Source organism: Labrus bergylta, chromosome 3 (assembly GCF_963930695.1).
Source record: "Labrus bergylta chromosome 3, fLabBer1.1, whole genome shotgun sequence".
In the NCBI taxonomy this organism is placed as follows: domain Eukaryota; kingdom Metazoa; phylum Chordata; class Actinopteri; order Labriformes; family Labridae; genus Labrus; species Labrus bergylta.
In genome coordinates this window covers 28,164,886-28,189,299 of record NC_089197.1, presented here as the reverse complement: position 1 = coordinate 28,189,299, position 24,414 = coordinate 28,164,886, and the positions used below count along the sequence as shown (strand labels likewise).

Below are 24,414 nucleotides of genomic sequence, written 5' to 3'. Positions count from 1 at the left end.
ACCAGAACCACCAAAAGCTTTCACACCATCTTGAACAGATGCTTATTTAAATTAGTAGTGTACGCTCTCAGAGTTAGGCACAGTGCATTTAACAAGAAAAGATCTCAAACTGTGTTGAACTAAAATATCAAGATTTGAGAGAAAGCTGACCAGGGAAGAAGTGACAGGAACAGATTTTTGACATCCACCTCGAGTACTGACCACCTCCTGTTTCAGTCTTGACTGCTGCAACTTTTTTTTTTAAATATATCTACTTGGACAAGTAAGAAGGACCCCCACAGATTATCCTGCAATGTTCTGAAACTTTTCACAACAAGAGTCTGCTCAGCAGCTCAGGATTGTGAACAATGCGAGATGAAGCGACCCACGTGGAGGATGGAGAGCAAGACTTCAGCAGCCACAGTGAAGATGACAGTCCCAATTACAGCTGGTCCTTGGTAACAATTTTTTAAATATATTGTTTTTTTAAATATAAGCAAATAAGAAAAAGTTGTCTTTAAAAAAAAAGTCTTTAAAGCAGCAGTTATTCACAGTAGAGAAGCTGACCAGCTTTCTCAATACTTTGCATTTAGCTTTTTGTCTGTTGTAAACATTCAGGACAAACTTCTCATTCCTGGTCTTTATCGTTAAGCTACATAGAAAGTAGACCAGTGGGTCCAACACTAACATTTAACTTTTGAATTAAACAAGTTAAAACAAGTTAAAACAAGAATGAAAACAAAAAAAAAACAGTTTTAGGTACTGAAATAAAATATATATTTAGGAAGTGTTGCTATTACCAATTAACAGAATCATGGGCGATGAAGTGAGGCGTGAGGAAAGAGGGACCACTTGGCCAGTCAGAAGAGAGCTTGTGTCTTTAAAAACACAATGATCAGCTAACTTGCTCATCCTGTGTCCTTTTGTTCTATGACCATGCACATGTTCTCAGTGTTGATGCAGGTTTCTGCAGTCAGAGCATGTGAGCTTTTTTCTGTTAGTGTGCAGTGCAACCATGTGCTCTATCAACAGCTCATATCGCCACGCATGACCTCAAGCCCACTCAGGTACTTATAAAGGCATATTACACCACAGTCAGTGCACCTATTACATAATAGCCCAACCATGCAGAGGCCTGTGAGTGGCTATGTGGGCTCAGGCAGCACCTCCACATTCCCTCTTCCTCCTTTAGATCATATCGGACTGAAGTTTATCTTTAGCTGAGGTTCAGTAGACATTATTTGTCTTGCTGTTTACTCTCTGTGAATGTTGGTGTGTATGCTCCTTTCATATTCAGATCTTTAAAGCATTTATAGTCCTGATTTTCTCCTATTCAATACATTTACCTAAGATCCTCTAACACACATTCTGATGTTCATACATCATGCTTCATCCTTTATGCTGCCATCAATAACTTTATCTATTAAGGGACGAAATACCAGAGTACTAAAAGTCCCCAAGTCCAGTCTTCAAATGTAAAATTGTTAAAAGACATTTTAACAGAATGCGTTAAAAGAATCAAGTTTGTATCAATACAAACATGCATAGTTTGGAAGCCTTTCGGGTTCACAGCCTCTGTTAAATGCCACCCTATCTTGAAAATTCCAGTCTGTTGTATCTTACAAAACATTACCCCTATAGGCAATATGCATGGCATGCACAAAAAGAGTATGATGCTAATAAACCATGGAACCTGACAGTGACTGCTCATTATCTAAGAGAGGCTTTGCTAGTTCTGCCCTCTCCTCTAAGTCAGCCTGTGGTCGCACTGACTGCATTCTCTGAAGGTGAATTTGTTGGTTTGGTTTGTCCTGATGGAACACTTGGGGTTTAGTGGTAGCAGTAAGAAAATCTATTATTGGTCATACCTGGTCCTTGGAAGCAAACTAATCAGATATTTCTAAAGCCAAGCAGCATGTCTGCTATAGGACACAGGGGCGGGTTGAACAATACAGTTGAAATGTGCTCAGGCAACCCTCTGATTGGCTCGTGAAGCCCATCCCCCCAAAACACCCCTGTCGCCGTGGTGATGAAATGAATGTATTCTTGACCTCAGAGAGAGTTCCTGGGAGAGATCAGGCTTTCCCTGTCCCTGCAAATCACATCTTCCTCTCTCTCTCTCTCTCTCTCTCTCTCTTCTCACATGTTTGCTATAAAGCAACACCTCAGGCTGATAGTTGGAGAGATAGAGAGCAGTTTACAGCCAGCACATACACACACACACACACACACACACATATATATATTGTACACATACTGCTCATGCATGCAGAGAGCAAACATTAACCCACTCACATAAACAAACAGAGCACATGGTCACATGTACTGTAGTGAATGACATTCCTGAAATTACACACAACCTAAGCCTGTGTTTACAGTTTCATTTTCTTCACACTTGAACACGCTTCTGGTAAATTTAATGATAACTCTGTTAAATCCAACAGAGAACAAATAATTTGAAATTTGAGGAACAGTCCTTTGGGCTTTCTTGCCAAAAGCAACAAGAGAAAATTTACTCCGCTGTCTGTTGGTTTTCTAGCTACGGCATGTTAGCTTAACTTAGCCTAAATACTAAAACGAGGGAAACAGTTTCCCTTACTTAAATTGTTTACAGGTGAGCTTTGGTAGGTAGACTTTGTTACTTTTGGAAAGGGCAAGAGTGCTGTTTTCTTTTTACTCTTAATGCTAAGCTAACTGTTTGCTTAGCTTAGCTTCATTTTAACTTCAACATACACATTACAGTAGTATCAATCTCTGGAAATAAACTCAAATACATTTCAGTTTCTGAAAATAAAAAGTGAAGAGTAAAAGGCATAAACCAAAGCCTGAGTAAATCCACCTAATCAAACAATCTTCCTGCACAGTGGAGTAAATAAACCAGTTCTTCTCCTCTGTTGCCCTTCAAACTTAAAGGAACGTTATTATTCTGCACACTCCCTCGCCTACTTTTCAATCTCCATATTCTCTCTGTCTGTCACGCCCCTCTCCCCTCTCCCTTCCCTCCCCCCTCCCCCCTCCCCTCGTTGGCTTCTTGTTGCTCCCTGATGAATGACTCAGTTCTTGGAAGTCCCAACACGTGTTTCTCTGTTCCCTGTCCCGCTGCCTAGTGCTGATAGTGTGTCTGAGAGTGTGTGTTTCTATCAGAAACTATGAGGAAGTGAGTAATCACATGGTACTGAGTTACACAGCACAATTATGTGCACATGCTGATTAACAGCAGAATGATTGACATGTTTTGGTGGAAGTGTTATGCATACAAACACAAGAAAACACATTCTCTTGCTCTCTGTATGCTAATATTCCTTGAGAGACGCCTTTTCTATTCCTCTTTCATTGCTCATGTGTTGAGAAAACCTAATTTACACTCTGTGGGTCCCAGTGTTGTATCACAACTTTCTAATAAAGCAGCAACAGTTGGATATGAGTGTGACTCGGAGGTCCAGTTCTTAGAAACATTGAGTAACAACAAAAGCCATGAGACCCTGGTCAGGGGAGACTCTGCGGGGAGGCAACTTTTGTGTTTGTTTCTTTAAAGTGGGAACTCTGTGTCCAGACTTGACTCTGAGGTCAGCCAATATCTCCTTATATAACCTTGCTATAATCTGATTACAGACATAAGGAACACACTGCAGTTAGGAAAAACAATCAAATGGGTATCATCATTTTCTGCCATGGTCAGCCGCAATTCTTTCGTTTCTTAAATTAGGAAAATGCCTTTTTTTTCCTTGCTTGTAACTGTTATGTTATTCTCATCCTGAGGATAATTTGATAAGTAGTCTTGCGTTTGATCTATAAATAGAAGTAGGCTAGTAGTAGAAAAAAATAACATACTTCTTGAAACATTCTTTACAGCAAATATGTATTTGAACATTTACACATTTCACCGAGCAGCTGTCAGCATCTGGAAGTGTTAGGCCTGAAATGCCATCACTGTTTTTATTCAACTTTACAATCAAAAGCTAAAGTCAGCAAGCAGCTAGCTTAAATGATTGTATGGTAACCTCAGAATCAAGAAAATACTTTTTACACTCACTGCTTCTGTGCAATGCCATACTGATGTACACATTATACTACAGTTACTAATTGGTGAGCTTCAGAGGTGGTCGTATGCAGATTTGGGTATTTACAGACAATACAAAACAATACAAAGCAAGCTGTTCATCCCTGCTTGCAGTCATCATGCTAAGCTTAGCTAGCTTCCATTATCAATACAGGCACAAGAATGGCATTAAATCTTCTCATGCAACACTTTGCAAAGGGAACATTTTTCGCTATTATCTTAACAAAGATCAGTTAGTGTTGCAGTTTAATGCTTTTCAACATCAGAACAGTTCAATGTGACAGTTTTACATTGCTATGGTTTGTATAATATTAAGTAGGTCCTTTTGGAATCAAAATGCACCAAAGAAAATGAATACACTGACAATGTCTTGGTCTGGCATTGAGTGTCAGAGCAGGTGGGTAGATTTACATTCTGAAAACTGAGAAGCATGGCACAAATGCAGAGGCCTTGGAGCCTCCTGAATGTCACTGCTATTCCTGTCTGCTCAGCTCCATATTACACATGTATTTCTTGGGAATATGAACCTGTTTACTCGTGCTCTTCTGTCATGCAGGAGAAATATATGCCAAAACCTTTGCTGTTCTGTATTCAGTTGTGTTAAATCGCCAACATCAAGTGAATTTATCCATTCAAGTAATTACGTTTGTTGGTTCCACACATTATTTTTTTTACTCATACAATGACAACAGATAGGAAGGCATTTTCAGACCATTCACATTTATTGGAATGTGATGATTTAATTAAAACTTCTCAGTAGAACACTTCAGTAAACCTCAATCACAGGCAAATTTCCTACTGGGACAATAAAGTGAATCTTATCTTATCTTTAAATGAAACATCAGAGAAGCTGTTTAACCTGCAGCTATATACCTGCATCATACATAAATAAATCCAGAGCCACTTTTACTAAACATGACCTATATAATCCTTGAAGGATTACAAGTCGATCATAAAAACTTTAGTGTGAAAAGTTTCAAGTTGTTTAGGGAAATCAAAGTTTTTGAACAAGCAGTTAAAGCATTGTATCATTACTGCTGATACCATTTAAAACATTCATTTAAATCAATATATTTTTAATATTCAAATTTGGTCAAGATGCCCTGCAGCTCGTATTCCCCCCAGAAGGTCAGAGGTCGAATAGTCAATTTTAAGGGGTTGTTCTGGTAAGTTTAAACTTATTCAAAAAAGAAGATAAGTTTCATTCTTAATGAGCATAAACAGAGAAGACATTACATGCAGCCAAAAGTGTTCACTGTAGGGTCCATGTATGATTTAAAAAGCTACTATAGAAGACTTTATAATAGGCTAATTAGGCTATTTGATGGAGCCATTAATTACCATACACATCATTACAAAAGGCTTTATAACCTAGGTCGAAGTGATAGTAAAAGCACGGAGCCACGAAAGTACAATCATAAACAAAACTCACTTTTAAGTGGGAAGATTTCAGTCAACAGTGTGACGTCAGCGCTGACTCAGCCAATCGGGTGTCTCTCTCCCTGCAGTCCGGTGGTGGTGGGAGGAATAATTCAACCGTGGTTTAAATAACGAAGCACCCTTCAGAGGATTCAAGATCAGATGTGAGGAATCTACCGACAATGTCTGAATTGAGGATTTGACACTTAGAGGACTTAACTGTACACAGGACGGTTGGTGTGAAAACAAAAAAAATTGGATGGCGGAAAAATCCCGGAGGGAAAAGCGAAATCAATAAATAATGTAAGTAGGAAGGCTGGATTGTGCAGTGACCTACTGTTGGCTAAATATAACAGATCCCAACATAGCCTACTGCAACATTCAAGTAATATTATGTTGATATTGAGGCTTCTTCCTTCATGCTTGTTGTTGCGTGTTGTGGTTTGCGGCTGTTTGAATGAAGGCAGAGCTGCGGCGCACACCGCAGAGCCTCACCCCGTGTGCAGATGTTTACACACAGGCCACGCAGAATACTACGAGCAAATCAACAACCTCACATTGTTTTTATTTCACATTACCTTTCGTATTTATTAAGTCCTATTTCCTATCCAGCATTGACATAGATTTAGATGTTTCTCATTTATAAATAATATGGTAATAGACGATAGCCTATTAAAAATATAGTTTTAATGTTAATCAGAATAAGATAGGCTACTGAAAATGAGCTATGTCCTTGTAACCATACAGCTGTATCGGTCAATAATCACAGAGTGTCAGACTGCTGCTTTTGTCACATAAAGTTTAATTGGATAATCCTTCACATCATCATCTGTCTAGTCTGTTAACCCCTCAACCTGCCCCTCACCTCTGTCTGCCTCTCTGTTTGTATCTTCGGGTCTCACTTTATGTGCTGCACTGAGAATGAAATTGAAGGTTTATTTTCACTGAGTTTTACTAAAGAAGCATCTGTGGAATTTGCTGGTTCTCGCCATAGACTCCAGGATTCACACTTGACTCTGGCTCAGTGTTGCTGACAATGAAACAGCATTTTTTTTTCTTTTTAAAGAATAAGCGTCCTTTAACATCATCGTGTTGTTTATTTAGCTATCATTTGCAGCATTGGCGTTGAATGACAATGAATGACCCAGAGTCGACCCAGGATTCAGGGTCGGTTATATTACATAATGGAGACATTGTGATTGGCTGTTAAACTGAAGTTTCTCAGAAGAGTGGGCAAGGCTTTGTGAGTGCATGAAATGGTCCTCTCTGTTTGCACGTGGTCTGTGTTGACAATGCGGTCAGGTCAGTAATAAGTGGAGAATGAGTGCATGAGTTTGTTTGTGAGAAGAAGAAAAAAAAACAGGAGGTAAGTTAAACTAAAGGGTCAAATAATGATGTAAGTATGTAAATTAGCAGTCAACTCAGAGGTTAAAATGTAATTTCAACCAAATGACATTAATATGTTCTAACATCAGCAGTGTTCAGTTAGACATAACTTTTTATATCCTTTCACTCAGGTTTTGAGGTGTCTTGGTTTCCACAAGTCAAATACTCTTTCACTTGAAACAATGTCATTTAAAACACTCTGCTATGTTGTAATTAGACATATAGGAGTTTGTCCTCAGCAAAGTTTTATCAATTTGATGTATGACTTTACTTAGAAAACCGATATATTGTCGTTTGACTGATTGACTTGTAAAACACAGTCCAATGTATCAGGCACCACTGTTAGTTTAATGCACATGTGACATTTTGTGTAAACATGATTTAAGCAGTGGTATCAGGTGGGCAGTCTGGACACAATGACACTGTTGTTGTTGTTGCCGTTGTTGTTGCGTACTGTGTTGGTGTAGATGACCGGTTAGAACAAGTCTCACATGGGTGTGATGCCGGGTCATTAGAGCGGAGGCACCTGAATTCTTGCTTCATCATCTTCTACTTTAGAGGTTCTTTTGTGCCCTGCCTAAAAATGAAGCCATCTGTTTGGCAGGCTGTGTGCGTGTGTGTGTGTGTGTGTGTGTGTATGTGTATGCGTGCATGTTTGTGTACCAATATCTGAGTCAGCCGAAAACAGGTGGAGATGTTATAGGACATTTTGTGTCGCAGACAGGGCAGTCGTTTCTCATATTTCGTGTTTCCTGTTATCTGCGTCCTTTATATCTTTTGTCTCATCATCAGTTTCTCCCCTGATATTCTGTTCTTTCCTTTACCTTTGAATGGGTTTCAATCCTAGTGCAAGACAAATTCCAAATCCCCTCTCTATTGTCAAATCCAGTAGTTTGTAAAGTATATTATCACACATGTTTGGTGTTTTAGGGTACATAGAGAGAAAGATGGAGTACCTGTGTATCACATACTCTGACTGATGCTGCAGTTGCTTCAATGAGAAAGGCATCTCTAGGGGCTCTGAGGCCAGTAGCCTTCTCATATAGTCTATGTTCTTTTATTTGCATAAAACCATTAAATATCAACTATTCTTTATCAAGAAGTTGTTATGAATTCATTTTCCCATTCTGTCTCTCTGCCCATGGAATCAAATCACCATTATGCACATCAGTAAATGTTTAGAGGCTGTTTGTATCAGAGAGACTGGCAGAGCATCACATGATTACTCTCATCTCTACTCCTATGGGATGGATTTGCTTTACAAAGGGGAAAAATCACCTTTGGGTATCTCATTTGATTTTTGATATCTTCATACAACATAAGCAACAAAACTAACTGATTAACAGCCATAAACACACCCAATGCTCAGCACACCTCATACTCAGAGAAGATCTAATAGTGCCACTTTTATGATTTCAAAAACCTGCTTGTTGTCTGAGATGGCAAAGTTGTGGGCACCTATTGATTTCAGTGAATTGATATTGTGGTTTAAAAATGAAAGAAAGACAGCATGGCCTTGCTTTTAAACAAACTGTCTCATTTGTAAGTAGGTAGGTTCATCAAATGTGATTTTCCTCCTTGTGTGTGATGTTCTGTACATAGGAAAATCCTACTAGAAAAAAACAAAAAGAACAAAAAACAAAAAGTTAGATGTTTAGGAGTAAGTAATAAACAACTGTCCTCCTCTCCTCTCCTGTGTGTTTCCAGTTACAGACCATGAACTATGTGGGTCAGCTGGCGGGTCAGGTGTTTGTGCAGGTCAAGGAGCTGTACAGGGGACTCAACCCTGCAACACTGTCTGGATGTATAGATGTCATTGTGGTACGGCAGCCCGATGGCTCCCTGCAGTGCTCCCCCTTCCACGTCCGCTTTGGCAAGATGGGTGTCCTGCGGTCCCGTGAGAAAGTGGTGAGATTATAGGGTGTCACAGTCCCCATACATTCACTCTTTTTATTGCTCTATAATCCCTGTCATGAGTTTTTGTATGAAGGTGATTTGACAGTTTAGAGAATGCTGCTCACTGACAACAGCAGAAAACCAAAGGCAAAGTCATGATGAAGTGAGATGATGCTAAAAATCATTGATAGTAGAGGTGGAAAGAGTAGCTGTTCAAAAATGTTCAAAAAAGAGACTTTGACAAGTGAAAAATTTGCATTCAAATTTTTTATAAATATTTTTCCCCTTTGAGGTTAAATTTCAATACAAAATGACACACAAAAATACTTTCACAGACATTCCTGCCCATTTTTTATTTTAAATCCGTATGTTTATATTTGTTGAAGGACAATCCATGTTTAACTTGTTAAAAAATCTGAATTGTGTGCTTCAGGTGGACATAGAGATTAATGGAGAGCCGGTGAGATTGCACATGAAGCTTGGGGAAAATGGTGAAGCCTTTTTCGTTGAAGAGACTGAGAACACTCTGGTGAGTAAGGAGTCATTACTCAGAGTTTGTGAACACTCGCAAATATAGGACAGAACTTACACGAAGGTCATGCAGGACCAATGAATCCTCATGTCAGCGAGTGCTTGATGTGTGCACATTTCATTTTTGCCACCTTGAATCGTTCTGAAAGATTTCACCAGTCTCTACAAATATGTGACGTTATAATAGTTTTCATGCTGAGACAAGCCCAGAGGATACAGAAACGTGCCCCTCTTCAATGGTAGTCTAAAATGCAACATGAGACTAACACGATCAAGTTCTGCTGGAGGAGCCTGCTGTAAAATCTTTTGACAGTTAATTGCCTGTTATTACAGTACAGTAACAGTGTGACGCTTGGCAACATTCAAAAATATGGTGATCCTAAAAAAACAACCTTTTCTATGAAGTCAATTAGTCTACATTCAAGTTATAGACAAGTGATGTCAGACAGATAGCATCGGATATTTGTTTGTAAATTAGATGTTATTATTTAGGTCTGACGTTAATTTGAGAAGATGACATTTGAAACAGAAAATTCAGTTTGAAAGATCATAAAAATAAATATAGGCTGGAGATTGCAACTCTGTAGTAGTAAAAATGACTCGTACTACAAATAGATACAACAACACTTAAATATTTCCCAGAATCTGTATGCTTAGACTATATGTATGCATTTGCTGTAACACAAGGCATTCTGAATAAGTATCTGTCATGTGATTTTTATTTTTTAGTTCTTTGAGATGTGCATCCAGCAAACTGCAGAACAGAAAAGAAAAAAAAAAGGACATCATTTAGGCAAATTTTGCCCAGTGAATGAAACTCCAAAAAATGAAGTGCAGAGAGGCAGTATGATTAATCCCACGGCTTTATTCTGGAGTCTTATTGTGACACTGTCATGTCAATGTAAATAGTACTTTAGTTATGTATGAGCTGATAGGAGTTGGAATAAAGTACTTCATACCATTCAATCTGCTCCTGTAGAAGCTATCTTCCAAATGTGAAGAGTCATTTGCTGTTTAAAAAAGTATGGAAGTCCTGCTTAAAGATCTTGTAATACTGGATCATGTCACATGGAAGTTGTTCAGCACAAAGGCAAAGAGCAGAAAATGATCTGACCTGGGAACATTTTCTGTTGTTTTGACTACAGATTCTGAAATGTGATAGCTATGATTTCATGGGAAGTTAGAGGAGTGATAGAGGGGGACGAGGGAAGTTTGCTTAGGAGAACGACAAGAATGAGTGGCAGATGGATTAAGAGTTGATTTTGTTTCCAAGTCAGGAATTAAGAGGGAATATCCTAATTTTACTCATTACTCTAAATCCTAATCTGAAGGATTACATTGGGCTATTTTTGCTTTCATTATTCAACCTCTGTCTTCCTCAGTTTTGGGAACCTTTTCAGATCAAAAGCTTGCCTGTCCTCTTTAGAGCAGATCCTAAAACAATATGTTTATGGGAAATAAATAATTCGGAAAGGCTTAATCAAGTTCAAACAAAAACTCTGATTCTGTTTTACTCATGACTGTCTTTTATGCCTTGTTTCAAATCTTCTCCTTGACCTAACTGTTCCTCTGCAGAGTGGAAGACCACCACGGGGCTATTTATAGCTCTGCCAAATTCATCTTCATCTACAGTCTGTCGCACACAGGCTGCAAACAGAAATTGGCTGGCACTGTGTGCTGCCTGTACAGACATGAACATAGAAAGATGGTCACACAGACGTACATGGTGAAGGAGGAGTAGGACCAGTAAAGCATACAGACAGATAGACAAAAAGCTAGACACTTAGTTTACAGCAGTAAAGCCCAGCGTGGGTTCCTCACAAATAAACACATAAAATGATGAAACAACAGATACTGTAGCTTGAGGATTGACATACAGTGGTCTGTTTAGTTTGAAGATTGTTTCTCTTCCCTAAGGGTTTTTTTTATGCCACATTGATGTGATTGTAGAAAAAGATTAACAACAGCGTTTTAAGTCAGTATTTGGCACTGAGCCAGGTCTTCTGTGCCTCTCTTAGCCTTTTTTTTCTCTCCTGCACTGTTCTCATGGCTGTAATGTTAAATATGAGGATTGGTTGGGACTTGCTTGGAGGGATATAATATGCAAATGCAACATTGAGGAATTGACAAAGCAGAAAATAACCTGCAGGCCATAAAAGAACAGGAATTTCTGAAGTGTGGTTAGATAAAAAACAAACATGGTGTAATTCATTTTAATGTGGTTATGATGAAGTGCTTTCTAAGAAGAAAAAAAACAGCAACATAAGATTCCTGGTTTATCTCATCTTTTGCTAAAAATAATTTTCAGTTTAGGGTTTAGCTGTGAGTAGATAAGCAGTGACCTGCCAGTGTGAGCTCTGTCCCCTTCTCTACCTGTAAGATGAATGGGGCTGTGTTGGATTGTGTAAGGACATGCGCAGTGCGTGTACTCTTAAAATCATCTCTTCATCTTCTTTCTGTCTCTGTGTGTTTCTCTCTGCAATATTTCTCCTTCTGAGTCTTCATACAGAGACTGACAGGCTGATCTGTGTGATTTTGCTAATCTGATTTCAAGCCTAAATTCTCACCAGATTAAACACACACACACACACACACACACACACACACACACACACACACACACACACACACACACACACACACACACACACACACACACAGTTTAGTTGGAAGTTAATGACAGATTTTGAACGTTTGTTTTTGTAATTGCACTCTTGACATCATTGAAAATTATTTTTCAAAGTTACAGTAAATAAAAGTTGAGGACCTCACATGATCATGCCATGTTCCTCCCCTGACAGGAAGTAGTTCCGTCCTACCTCGCCACCTCTCCCATCATGTCCATCGGGGAGCAGTTAATGGAGTCCCAGCTGGGCCGGGGCAGTGCTCGTCACCATGGTAGGACCTGTTGTAAAAATGTATTTTGGAAATGTTGCGTGTGTACTTTTTTTTTTTTTTTTTTTTTTTTTTTTTTTTACAAACTGTTGTCATACTATTCTCTCTCATCACATAGACACAATCCCATGCAGCTCACTCCCTGTCCTGAACTTGGGACCACAGCAAAGTGACAGTGGCATTTCCAAGAAGAGGAGGAGGAGGAGGAGGAAGGCACGGCAAGATGCAGGAGGTGGAGGAGGAGGGAGAAGAGAGGAGAGCGGGGAAGAGTTCTCAGATGAAGAAGATATGTTTACTATCGACTTGAGCTCAGATGAGGAGAAAGAGGGGGACGGCAGCAGGTGTGTGCCAGATTGATTGTTTAATTTTGTGTATCAGATTGAAATTAGATTTTTGCTTTCAGAAATGAAGGAATAAGTAAAAATACCTGAGTAAATATTGGTTCTGCAAAATGAATTTCCCTCCCACTAGCCTCACTTGTACCGTCTTTTGCCCCAAGTATCAAACATTAGGATACCAACTTGCAGAATGTAATGTTAACATGCTGAACACTGTATATATTGTATGTAGCATCCACTTTGAGATCATGTCAGCATGTCTACTTAGAAAGCCCTGAACACCATCACCGAGCATCTAGCATGGCTATAGATGAACTTTGTTCTGTTTTTTTTGCTTTGGTTATAATATGGTAAGGATTAGGCTTGTAGAGTTCAGGAAATCATTCAATCAAGTTCTTTAAAAGCAAATCTGTTTTTGGGACACTCTCCAGGGATATGTCCTATTCCCACAGTGTTCCCTCACTTTAAAAATAATAGCTCACAGTGCATCCTTACTGCAGGAGTTCAGAGCCTCCTTTAGGAAGTATGCCCACATGGCCGAGTGGGAAAATTCCTTAAACCCTGAAAGACAGGGAAGAATGTGTGTCTGCCTTAGGTCAAGCTGCTGTGCTTATTTATAGGATGGTTATGACGTGTGGTTACAGTCAAACAGGCTGCAAAGGTCTCGTAAGGGTTTTATTCAACGTAAGGTGGAGATCAACAGACTGTCATTGGTTTATTTAAAGCACTTGAGAACATTTTTATGAGAATGAATAAATCACCTACAGAGAATTTAATATGGTATGTGCACACAGTTTGAGAAATAATTAGTCTGTGTTCATGACTTTTTTTCTTGCATGTGTGTGTTTAACAGACCTGTATTTGGGGATCAGGGGTCCACAGCCAACCCTCACGCCCGCCCCGGCACTGATTGGATCCATTCACAGAGGTATTATTTTGATATAGAGATAAATCTGCTAGGATGAACTAGTTTTCTACTTATTGAAATGTCTTGTAAACTCTTCTTATCCTCCATTCAGTTCTGTTTTATTCTGTTCAAATTGTGCTTTGCATTTTATCTTATGATAACTAGATAATAATCACATTCACCGACTCTCTCCATTTGCCTCTCCACCCCTCCTGCTTAATGTCTTTTCTGTGTCTTTTTCTCTTCCTGTAGTAAAGGGATTCAGGAGACTCTCTCCATCCCTCCACAGTGTGGTCTGTCCTTCTCTTGTCCTCAGCAGACCTCTCACTTCTCTTCCCATGTTAGGTATTACCTTCAATTTGAGCATCTCTGAATCACTGAAAAATGCAACTATTTGAAGGAATCAGTCGCAATATCTGAAATGATTAGAATGTTTTTATTGTGATTTCAGCTCCATGCGTTTAGACTTCATGTTGTTGTTAAGCCTTTTCTCATGTTCTTATTCCATTACGTTCAAGTGTATTGTAGATATGTAAAACTAATTTGTGGTATTTGGGTGTTGAATATGGATTACTAACTTATCTAAATCAAGATTCTGTCACATCCCAGCATTCCTGATGAGTCACGGTCATCAACTCCGAAGAGCGACTCAGAGCTAAACAATCAGAACAAAGATAACCCTGAGATGCTTTGGACCTGGGGGGAACTGCCACAGGCTGCCCAGGTAGGTTATAAACACAAACGTGTTACATATTGTAGCATAAGCAGGGTAGTGGAATTTAGAGTTGTATTAAGAAGTGAATGATTGTAAGTCTTTCTGACAACAACACAAAAAACAACTGAAAGAGCTGATCTCTGTCTGCTTCTTTATTACAGCCAGCCTTCCTCACTTCCCATCTAAAGCAGGACCCTGTCACAGCAGTCTCCATCCCGGTGTCTGCCTGCACTCACTTCAGAGCCATTAATGACACTGGACCTCCCTCCCTCAATCTCTATGCTACTGAGTCAGGAGAGACGGCTGCTCACAGTGAGGACAAGGACAGTATGACCGGGGACAGGGTCGGAGGAGAGCAAGGTAGTCACATTGAGGACAGATCAACAAATCAACAGCCTTATCAGAGTGGTGACTATAGTAAGTGTAGTATTGCAGAATCCTTGAAGAAAGTCTAAAGTGAACCTAATATGTATCCTATTGACCCATGACTTTGTTTTTATCATAATCGATTTAATCTGTAGGAAGAGCAGTGGAAAGTGTTGGACCATTGTGTGCAGAGATGGAGGGGTTAACAGCCAGTTTAGCATCTCCTAGGATGCTCCTTGATCATCTTGATGAGGGGGGTAACAGAGGAAGCCCCAACAGAAGAACAGATTCACCATCCAAAAAGAAAGGTATCATTGCTTTACCTCAATGTAAAGGCTTTTTCTTGAATTAGTTTATGTATGCCCTGTGATTGTATTTGAATAATATTCTTTACATTGTGTTTTTTTTCCAACTGGGGTGATTTGCATGTTTGACCACACCCACCATCATAATAAGATCTATGCCTATTAGTGTGTAAATCTATTTTTAGATGCGTGGCCCCCATTTTACAAAACTATCACATGACTGGGATCATTTGGTCGAAACATTTTGGTTATTAAAACTTTTTTGGCACTAAGTAAGTGTGCGGGCATGTCCTTCTTTTCTTGCTGCTGTTATTTAAAAGATCTGTACCTGTGTGATGTGCATATAACCACCCCCTATCTGCATGATTTTGTCTCTCTTTAGAAAAGAGAAGCCAACACTTGGGTGCTGATGGCATGTACCTGGATGATATAACAGAGCTGGAGCCTGAAGTTGCTGCTCTCTACTTCCCTAAAAGGTTCATTATAGAACATATACACTACATATGCCAAACATGATTGTGTATGCCTTTACATGAGAGTACAATAGAGGGCTTTTATTGGCTGTAATTTACTGTGTGGTGGCGATCACGGAGGCCCCTCAGAATAATTGAACAGAATTGAAGACACTTTCATTGTAATATTTTGCCCACACTTTGTTCATGTGAAAATGTTAGATTTTCCATATTAGCTGCTACTTCTGAGATTATTTGGACATTTTAGACTTGCATTTCTTTGATGATATCATAAAACTGTCCAACATCATCACAACAGTGGTTCATTTCTGTGATGGGGTCTCTCTCTCTCTCTCTCTCTCTCTCAGTGATGGAGGCAGCAGCTCTATGAAGATGGACTCAGAGATGATGATGATGGGAGTGCGGAGTGCTAACCAATCCCCACAGTCAGTAGGCAGCAGTGGGATGGACAGTGGTGTAGACAGTTTGTCCGACCAAATGGGGGACCTGGCTCATGTTGCTATCTCTTTGTGCGGAGGACTCTCAGACAACAAAGAGATCACAAGAGGTAGGAGCAGGACAGTAAACAACAAAGGGACTAATATGATCAAATGAAACAAGTTTGAAACACGCATGAGAAATTATGTTTTAATACTACTTTCTGAATCTGTGTGTCACTGTTTTTTTTTACTTGTGCTTGTTTCATGCAACAGAAGAGTTCCAGGAAAAGGCAATTTCATACCAGCAGTTTTCTGAAAACCCTTCAATGATCGATGACCCTAACCTGGTTGTCAAGATAGGAAACAAGTATGTACTGCCAAACTTTATTCATTATGTTTGATACACATTTAGAGAAACTTGAGAAAGCGTTCTCTTACAATAAAATTCTAAGCTAGTTTTTCTTCTACTGCCTGAAAACATGAAGACACAATCTTTTGTTTACAGTTTTTTGGTTTATCTGTATTAAGAATTTTAGCAAATCATCTTCAGATGTATGCTGTGCTATATCTCAAAGGTATATTAACATCTCAGACAGTAATGATCTGATCATTTAATCTAACCTACAGCAGAAAACAAACAAGTGTCCTAGCTGTCTTAAGAATCAAATAGCTCAGCTGTGTTGTGTGAGACAGAAGTGTGAGGTGTAGAGAAGTGCTTATAGCGCCCTCTGTCATCTGTTGTAGGTACTACAACTGGAATACAGCAGCTCCAGTCATGTTGGCCATGCAGGTCTACCAGAAACCTCTGCCGCAGGTAAGACCACCACAGTGATAAACAAAAGTATAATCTCATTTGTTGTCAGTTTATTGTAAGGTTTACACATCTGCATGAGCAGGTGACTAATACAAATCTTGAATCTTTATGTTTTTTTCCCTAACATCAGTGGTGGAAAAGGGCTCTGATTTATTAAAGCTAAAACAGCCAGTGCTAATTGGCAAAGTGTCTTCAAAGTACGGAAAGTTAAACAGAGTGGCCCCTCATAGTTTGATGTTATAATGTATCATATAACCAAATAAATATTATCAATGCTATGTGGGCAGCATTTCATAATATAATTTAATAACCTTTTTTATGTTTGTATCAAAAATCCCAATCATCAGAAAGTGTATCTGACAGTGTCAGGTAAAAGCAGTAAAATGTACAATTCTTGTCTCTGAAAGAACACGGAGTAGTCTGTAATATGATACATTTTGTAGTATTGTTGAGATACACTATATCATAAGACTGTCGTTTTTAAATAATATGTTCAATGCTCAGTATCATTAGAGTCATTTTGTGTGGTGGCACACCTAGCCTTAAATAAAGTAGCAAATTGAAAACAACATTATGATTCAGAAGTATGTTTCGTTGTAGAAATCATAATAGCTTTATCATGATTTGACATGACTTTCATTTGAGTATGTTTTAAATATATATTTGTTAGGTGGTGTTTTCTGTCTGTTAGTGTTCTGCTGTACCCCTGCATCACTTTCTCCTGTGCACTCCCAGAAAATGACTGACTTTGATCTGATGTTTCACTCTGGTTTAGTGTTCATCATGAGAGTCCTCCGAATAATTCATTAAAAATAATACAAGATAATGTGTGTTTAAATATTTTTGTGACACTCTTGTCATTGATATCCCCCCAAAAAACGGCATACAATAAACATTTTTTTGACAGCATTGTCACTGATGCTCAGTGACAGATATGTTTGTGAACATGGAGAAACTCTTTGGTCTTAGACCACAGTGAAATATGGCTTTACATCTCTTTTCCTAACACTTTAATAATGTCTTTATCCCCCTCCTTATTGTTTCCTTTACACTTTCTCCTCCCTACATCCATTCCATGTTTGCGTGTACTAAGTGTTGGTGTTTGAGTTATGTGTTTTCTGCTTTTGGCCTCTTCTCATACTGCCTCCCTGGTCTTTTCGGCTCCAACCCTGCCCAGCCTGTATGACATTTTAATGCTTTTCTTGGACATTGCTCACCTGGCATGTCTGTCATTTCGTTGTGGTGTGTCTTTTTACAAATGTCCCACAGTTTTCATACTACTATCCTGTCTATGTATTCGAAAGGCTCTTCCTTTTAGTTTTTCTTTTTTTTATCTTTTGCTCTTTCATATCTTGCCATTACACTTTCACTTGAGTCCTTGTAATTCAGCGTGGTGTGAATGTGCCCTGTTATGTTTTGCCTTTTGTATTCTTATTTTTCTGTTCATTTCTCACTTTTATACTTGCGTTCCCTACCTCAATTTGATTTGAGTTTATTTCATCAGCTTTGAGTTACATTTCAGTCAGTTTTGAGTTGTATGTGAATGGTTGTCTCCAGGCCTCAGTGGAGAACATCATGAAGGAAAAGATGCCAAAGAAAGGAGGACGCTGGTGGTTCTCATGGAGGAGCAGGAACAGCGACTCCAAATCAGTAAGTGCAAAGAAATGCACATTTCTGTTGATTTTTAATTTAAATAAACATTATTATCTTCTTCGATTATAAGTGATGCTCTGTTTATTGACGTGACCCCTAACCTTGTACACAACAGGAATCAGTGGAGGCCGGAGACAGAGAAGAAAGCTCAATCCCCATGCCTTCAGTGAACAGGTAACTTTAGACCAACATCTGCCTTTATTTATATGTCACAGCCCTTCAGTCATATGCCATCATATACTTCTCCTGAACCAAACTGTTTGTCTTTGATTAACCAGAGTGAAAGATGAATCATCCTCAAGTGATGAGGATCACAGATCGTCCAATCAGGCGTCAGGGTCCTGCCTGGCTGATCCCCTCACGAGTTCAAGCAGTGTTTATTATAAGAAGACTCTTCGGCTCACCTCAGAGCAGCTGGTACGTGTATCTACCGCTTTATTCCCCTTAATGGGAATAGACACTTTTGGAGTATCCAAAGCCCAGTGCCCACATATTGCACATAAGGTTGCTTATTGCAACATGAATACATTGGGTTCCCTTCGGCCAGACTCAGGCTATATATATTCTTAAATAATAATCAACAATAGAAACATGTGGTGTTATGGATTATATTCTCTGTTACTGCAGAAAACACAGAGATAAAAGATGATTGGCAAGATTAAATGTATCTTTATTAAATGCATCTCTGAAAGCTATGTATAATGAACTTCATTTTGCTTCATGTTACAAATGTTAGGCTACATTTTGCTACAGTAGAGGAATAGCCCTTAAAATGTTGTGTGTGTGGTCGTGTTTGCAGGCCAGTCTGCAGCTAAAGGAGGGTCCTAATGAGGTGGTGTTCAGTGTGACCACGCAGTATCAGGGCACCTGCCGTTGCAATGGCACTATCTATTTTTGGAGCTGGGATGACAAGATTGTGATCTCAGATATAGATGGGACAATCACCAGGTATGACAAAAGCAAAGTCTTCCTTTCACGTCTATAAGCCAATAGGTGAAATTTCCCTGCAACGACAAAGCAGCTCATGATAGAGAGCAGTATATATTTTCACCACTAGGTGTCAGAGTTTACCTTCAGTGTAAAGATAAAATCCATCTGTACTGACTGTGGGGTGTTCCTCCAGGTCAGACACACTGGGTCACATCCTTCCAACTCTGGGCAAAGACTGGACACACCAGGGTATCGCACGTCTCTACCACAAAGTCAGCCAGTAAGTGCTATTCTGTTCAGGATACAGATGTAAAGCAGCTCTCATAGTCCAAACTTAACATTATTTTGTTTTCTTCACTGTTTGATTTTCTTTTTGAAGTTGGGTCATTATTCTAAACCTTTCTTGTTTAAACCAGTGTGCATGACTAAGTTGAAGCTCTCTTTCTGTCATAGAAATGGATATAAATTCATGTACTGCTCAGCAAGGGCTATAGGCATGGCTGATATGACGCGAGGCTACCTGCACTGGGTCAATGAGAGAGGAACCATGCTGCCAATGGGCCCTGTGCTGCTCAGCCCCAGCAGCCTTTTCTCTGCCTTGCACAGGTCGGACACACAACATTTACTGAAGTGCCTCATTTTAATAATAGGAATTCAAAAACAGTCATCATAACTAAACTAGAAACATTTCACAATCCTGAATAACAGTATTCATGAATGTTAGTCATTCACATCTGCCCAGCAGCTGACAAATATAATGAATCACAGTTTTTTATGGCATTATTGACCTTTTATGTCGTTGCACTGTGAAAGAAATCTCTAAACATGTTGATTTTTTCTTTTGTAAATATTAGAACTATACTTTGAGGGAGCCTGGGAACAGATAGCAAAAAAAAAAATCATTAAAACTGTGATGTTTTGTAGGGAGGTGATTGAGAAGAAACCAGAGAAGTTCAAGATCCAGTGTCTCACAGACATAAAGAACCTTTTCTACCCGAACACTGAACCTTTCTACGCTGCTTTTGGCAACAGAGCGACGGTGAGACTTCCGCAACAAACACGCATGTTCTTATTCAGTAACAAATGGCCTTGTACTGTGATATGTGATGTGATAAAGAGTCATTATCTGCATACATTTTGTGAAATAATATCTTCTGTCAGTATTGTCATGATTGTATAATATTGTTCATCTTGTTTTTGTTGGTAACGCTGAGTGTGATTGTGATTTCAGGATGTGTATTCCTATAAGGAGGTGGGCGTCCCTCTGAACAGGATTTTCACTGTCAATCCCAAGGGGGAGCTGACCCAGGAGCACGCCAAAACCAACATCTCCTCGTAAGCTTTATTCTGGGTTTCACATGCTTTTGATTGATGTAGTCTGACTCTGGACACAGCTGTATAAAGATGTTTGATTGTCTTAATTCCTTTTTGTGCAGTTCAATTCAATTATCTTTGTTTCTTTGTGTCCCTCTTAGCTTTGGTGGTCTGTGCGAGGTGGTCGATCATGTTTTCCCTGTCCTCCCCCGTGCTTACACCTTTGATCAATGCAACTATTGGAGCGACCAGCTTCCTGATGGCACCAGCCGGGATGAAGATCCACAGCCTCTCGAAACAAGCTGAAGAAAAGCCCATCAGATCCAGCACTGAGGACGCAGCTTTTCTCCACAACGCAGTCAGGCACGATGCGGTGGTCAGTGGTTTTGTGATACACTGGTACGCCTGGTGCCCAGATCAAGACTAAATATGCTGATTATTTCACATTTAAAAACTAACACTAGAGATCTGTCGGAAACAGCCATCAAGCCAACCTTTACTCTTTACTATGGAGCTTTGGGGCTCATCCAAGTTTTAGAGATGTCATTTAAGATTAGTTTTTGAGACTACTGAATCAAAGAAAACAAATGTGTTTCAGTGTCTCACCTTCACATCATGCCATCATTCAATAGTTACATCACAAGCAGCAGATATGGGGGTCACTGAAAATAGAGCTGCTGGATCAGAAAAATCTTTTTTACAGAGAAATCTCAGATGAATCTCAGCAGCAGCTGCTTCAGGTCGAGCAACAGGGATTTTACTGACACAAACACATAGACACAAGGTATTCCATAAAAAGTACACCACAAGAATAATTTGCCTCGCTTCATGCTTTTCACCTTCCCAAGAGATCTTTCAACCACATCATTTATTGTTTACTTGTGGATAGAAAGCTTGCATACAAAATGCACAAGGAGTGAAAAATCATTTTCATTCTTACACCACTATGACTTTAAGATACTGGTGTACCGATATGGGTTTATACCCACTGTTCACCTGTTACCTTTATTTGTCTTTATTATTATTTCAGACATGCCTGTCTTTAAATGATCCACTAACCTACGTTGAGGTTAGCATCAAGGGAAGTTCATGAAAACATCAAGCCTAATAGGTGAATGAACTAAGGAATGATTTACTTAACAAGTCAAAGTCTCATTTCAAATCAGCCTGTTGTTTCATCATGTATCTTTATCTTTTTTTTCTGTTACAAGCAGTACTTTCAGCTAATAGTAGAGACTCTTGGTTAAGGTGTTAGCAGACACAGGGATGTTTCTGTTGTATTCTTCAGGTACAGCAGATACAGCACAAAACTGTTATAACAGAAGCATCACTTCACATCACATTGCACCTAAACCATTCAGAACTTGCAAAAATAGCACAGAAAATGTATCCAGTCATCCTCTGTGCCCAATGTGTGGGGTCCTCTGACCGTGCTACTGTGAAAAAATGTGACCCTTGCACATTTTCTTACCAGGGTACAGTGACAATACTCAAGGTAAATGCAGTACAATGCAATTAACTTCTATGTTCAGTCTGTTTTTTTTTAATTAACTCCAGTGATATGCGAATGTAGTGTATAAATCACTCAGTGTTTGTTGTTTTAATGACTAATGCTCATCAATGCAATAACTGTATAGCTCTTACAGGACATACAGTCATTTCTTTTCTGTTTTGGCATGTGGTGTCCACACACAGAAATATACTTTTACAGCACTTATCAGTTCTGCCTTGGACACTTGCGTGCATTCAGACAAAAGAAATCTCTACACAAACAGTTTTATGGTTGTTGTTTGTATATATTTTTCATTATCAGTTATCTCATGTTTTTTATAAATTTAAAATCTACTGTACTGCATTTCTGTGAGATGGAAACCTGTTTATTTTAACCACATGTATCACTTTTAATAGGGAAACCACTATAAATAATAATTCACATCCTGTTTTTTTTTAAACCATATGAAGTCAACTTAAAAAAAAAAAAACTCCGCTCATCTTCTGAGGGGTTTCCAGTATTTAAAAAAACAATGTTACTGGTGCTCATTCTAATGCACTTAAACCAGCGGCCTCCTATCTTACTTTGAAGTGGCAGTTCCACAACTTGACCACTAAAGCAGGAGGTAAAGTTGCAGTGATTTAGAGAAGCCAGAGGATGGATTACCTATTATCAACCCTTGCATTTTGTTGAATTCCTTTCGAAGTGGTATGTTTGATGACACTTGTAACTCTTGCAACAAACAGACAGTGAATGAACGCACATGTTCATCTAAATGCAAAAGTAAATCATCGTGAGCAACTTTGAATACAAGACTGTTTCAGGAAAAGGAACAAAAACTACAAGAAAAAATGAAACAAACAACATGTTTAAGTAAATCACATGAGTTCAGTAAGAATGTATGAGAATAATTGAACTCTGATATGAATATATCCCATATTGATCAAATCAGAAAAGCTGAATACTTTAAATGCGCCTTCTAATTGGTTGTGACTGAGTCTGTTCTACTGTTATATACTCTTTGTGCATAGGATAGATATGTCTGAATCTGTTCTGTGATATACTTTGCCTAAAGGAAAAACAATAGTTTTAAATGCAAATCAGGTTGATTCCTGATTTGCATTTAAAACTATTGACGCGAACAAGCTTTGAGTGAGTCTAATGTAGTGAGGAAAAATACAACGGACGCATGCTGTTGTAATGTGCAGGTGCAGATTAATGTGGATGTTATGATCACTGTCCAGTCACTACATCTGTGTAAGGAAGAACCTCCCTTTAACAAAGGAGAAAAAAAAGGAGATTTAAGAAACAATGGCTTCCAAATTTCACATAAAAAGAATAATTTCCCAACATTAGGAGATGAATCTGTCATTCTGACTTCATAGCCTTGGCCTCATTTCTTGGTATTTTAAGTATATCATATAGCACATGTTGGAATATTTCAGTCCAAAAGCACATTTTGATCTGTGTGAAGACAGTACAGAGTTCAAGAAGATCTTTTGAACTATAAAATATGGAAGTCAAAAGTAAGATGCATTCTCCTTTTAATGAACACCATACTCATCTGATTATTTTGTGTAATCATCTTTTAGATGTTTAGCTCCTAATTCTTTCTATGAAAGATTTATTTAAGCTCTGGACCAGTTATCCAGTCTGTCTGTGGGTTGTCATGGATGTGGAGCCTTCCCTCCCATGTAAAGCAGCAGCCTACAGAACAGTGTGCAGTGTAAGCTATTATGAACAACATGGTGTGAATGAAATTGTACATTGGACACATTTTTCAATAAACTCAAAGATGATTGCTACTTGTTACCTCAGACTCTTCTTCAGCCATTGTTGTTTGTGTCTTGCACCCACCATTTCACACATACAGACGTATCTGAACAGAAATAAAATGTGGTCCTATGTTGCTGTCTTCTCATTTTTAATTTGTATTCATGGTCTCATTTTACTCTCTGAGGTTAGGGAAAAGTTTATCACTGCAGAACTAACCAACTCCTAACCATTGCATAATTTAATCCAATTTACTTTTATTGGCATGAGAGAGAGAACTGTATTTTACTGTGTTTGTGTACCACAATATTTAAAGCTCCTGTGATTAGTTTTAAGTGACATACAAAAGCAAAACAAGCCTGCTGTATGACTGATGATTTAAAAAAAAAAAAAAAAAAAAAATTCAGGGGAGCCTATAGCCTAGCAGTTAGTGGGCGCGCCCCCATGTACTTTACAGAGGCTGGAGGAGGAAGCCCTCGAGAGCAAGTGGCCTGAGTTCAAATATGACCTGTGGCTCTCTCTCTTCCAGGTCTCTGACTCTATCCACTGTCCTATCTCTAAAACAAAGGCATAAATAGCCCCAAAATAAATCTTGTAAAACATAACCAGGCCTCCATGTAGGTTTTAGACGAAGTGAGTTGTTTCAAACCACTTTTTTTACATTTCCACAGTATAGATTCAAACTGAGTGATACGTTTGAGTGTTGGAAAACAACCTACATGTACAAGATAACACCAGTAAAGAAGATA

General features: G+C 38.9%; 1 protein-coding gene across 4 annotated transcripts; it reads left to right on the top strand.

Annotated features, from left to right (window-relative positions):
• Positions 1-210: 210 nt before the first annotated feature.
• Positions 211-23,806, top strand: lpin1a (lipin 1a). 4 transcript variants are annotated; one of them, XM_065953093.1, is made up of 24 exons: positions 211-437; positions 8,552-8,752; positions 9,174-9,269; positions 12,073-12,169; positions 12,285-12,507; positions 13,358-13,432; positions 13,664-13,756; positions 14,021-14,135; positions 14,288-14,543; positions 14,648-14,800; positions 15,180-15,273; positions 15,618-15,817; positions 15,963-16,056; positions 16,434-16,503; positions 17,597-17,683; positions 18,061-18,153; positions 18,272-18,330; positions 18,435-18,573; positions 18,956-19,104; positions 19,280-19,366; positions 19,540-19,692; positions 20,011-20,125; positions 20,318-20,421; positions 20,562-23,806. In XM_065953093.1, exons 1-24 carry the CDS (start codon positions 348-350, stop codon positions 20,704-20,706), a joined length of 2,988 nt encoding a protein of 995 aa, XP_065809165.1. In that variant the 5' UTR covers positions 211-347; the 3' UTR covers positions 20,707-23,806. The 4 variants fall into 4 exon arrangements, with proteins under 4 accessions (XP_065809165.1, XP_065809166.1, XP_065809167.1 ...); XM_065953095.1 differs by lacking the exon at positions 211-437 and adding an exon at positions 5,611-5,761; XM_065953094.1 differs by lacking the exon at positions 17,597-17,683.
• The last annotated feature ends 608 nt before the right edge of the window (positions 23,807-24,414 follow it).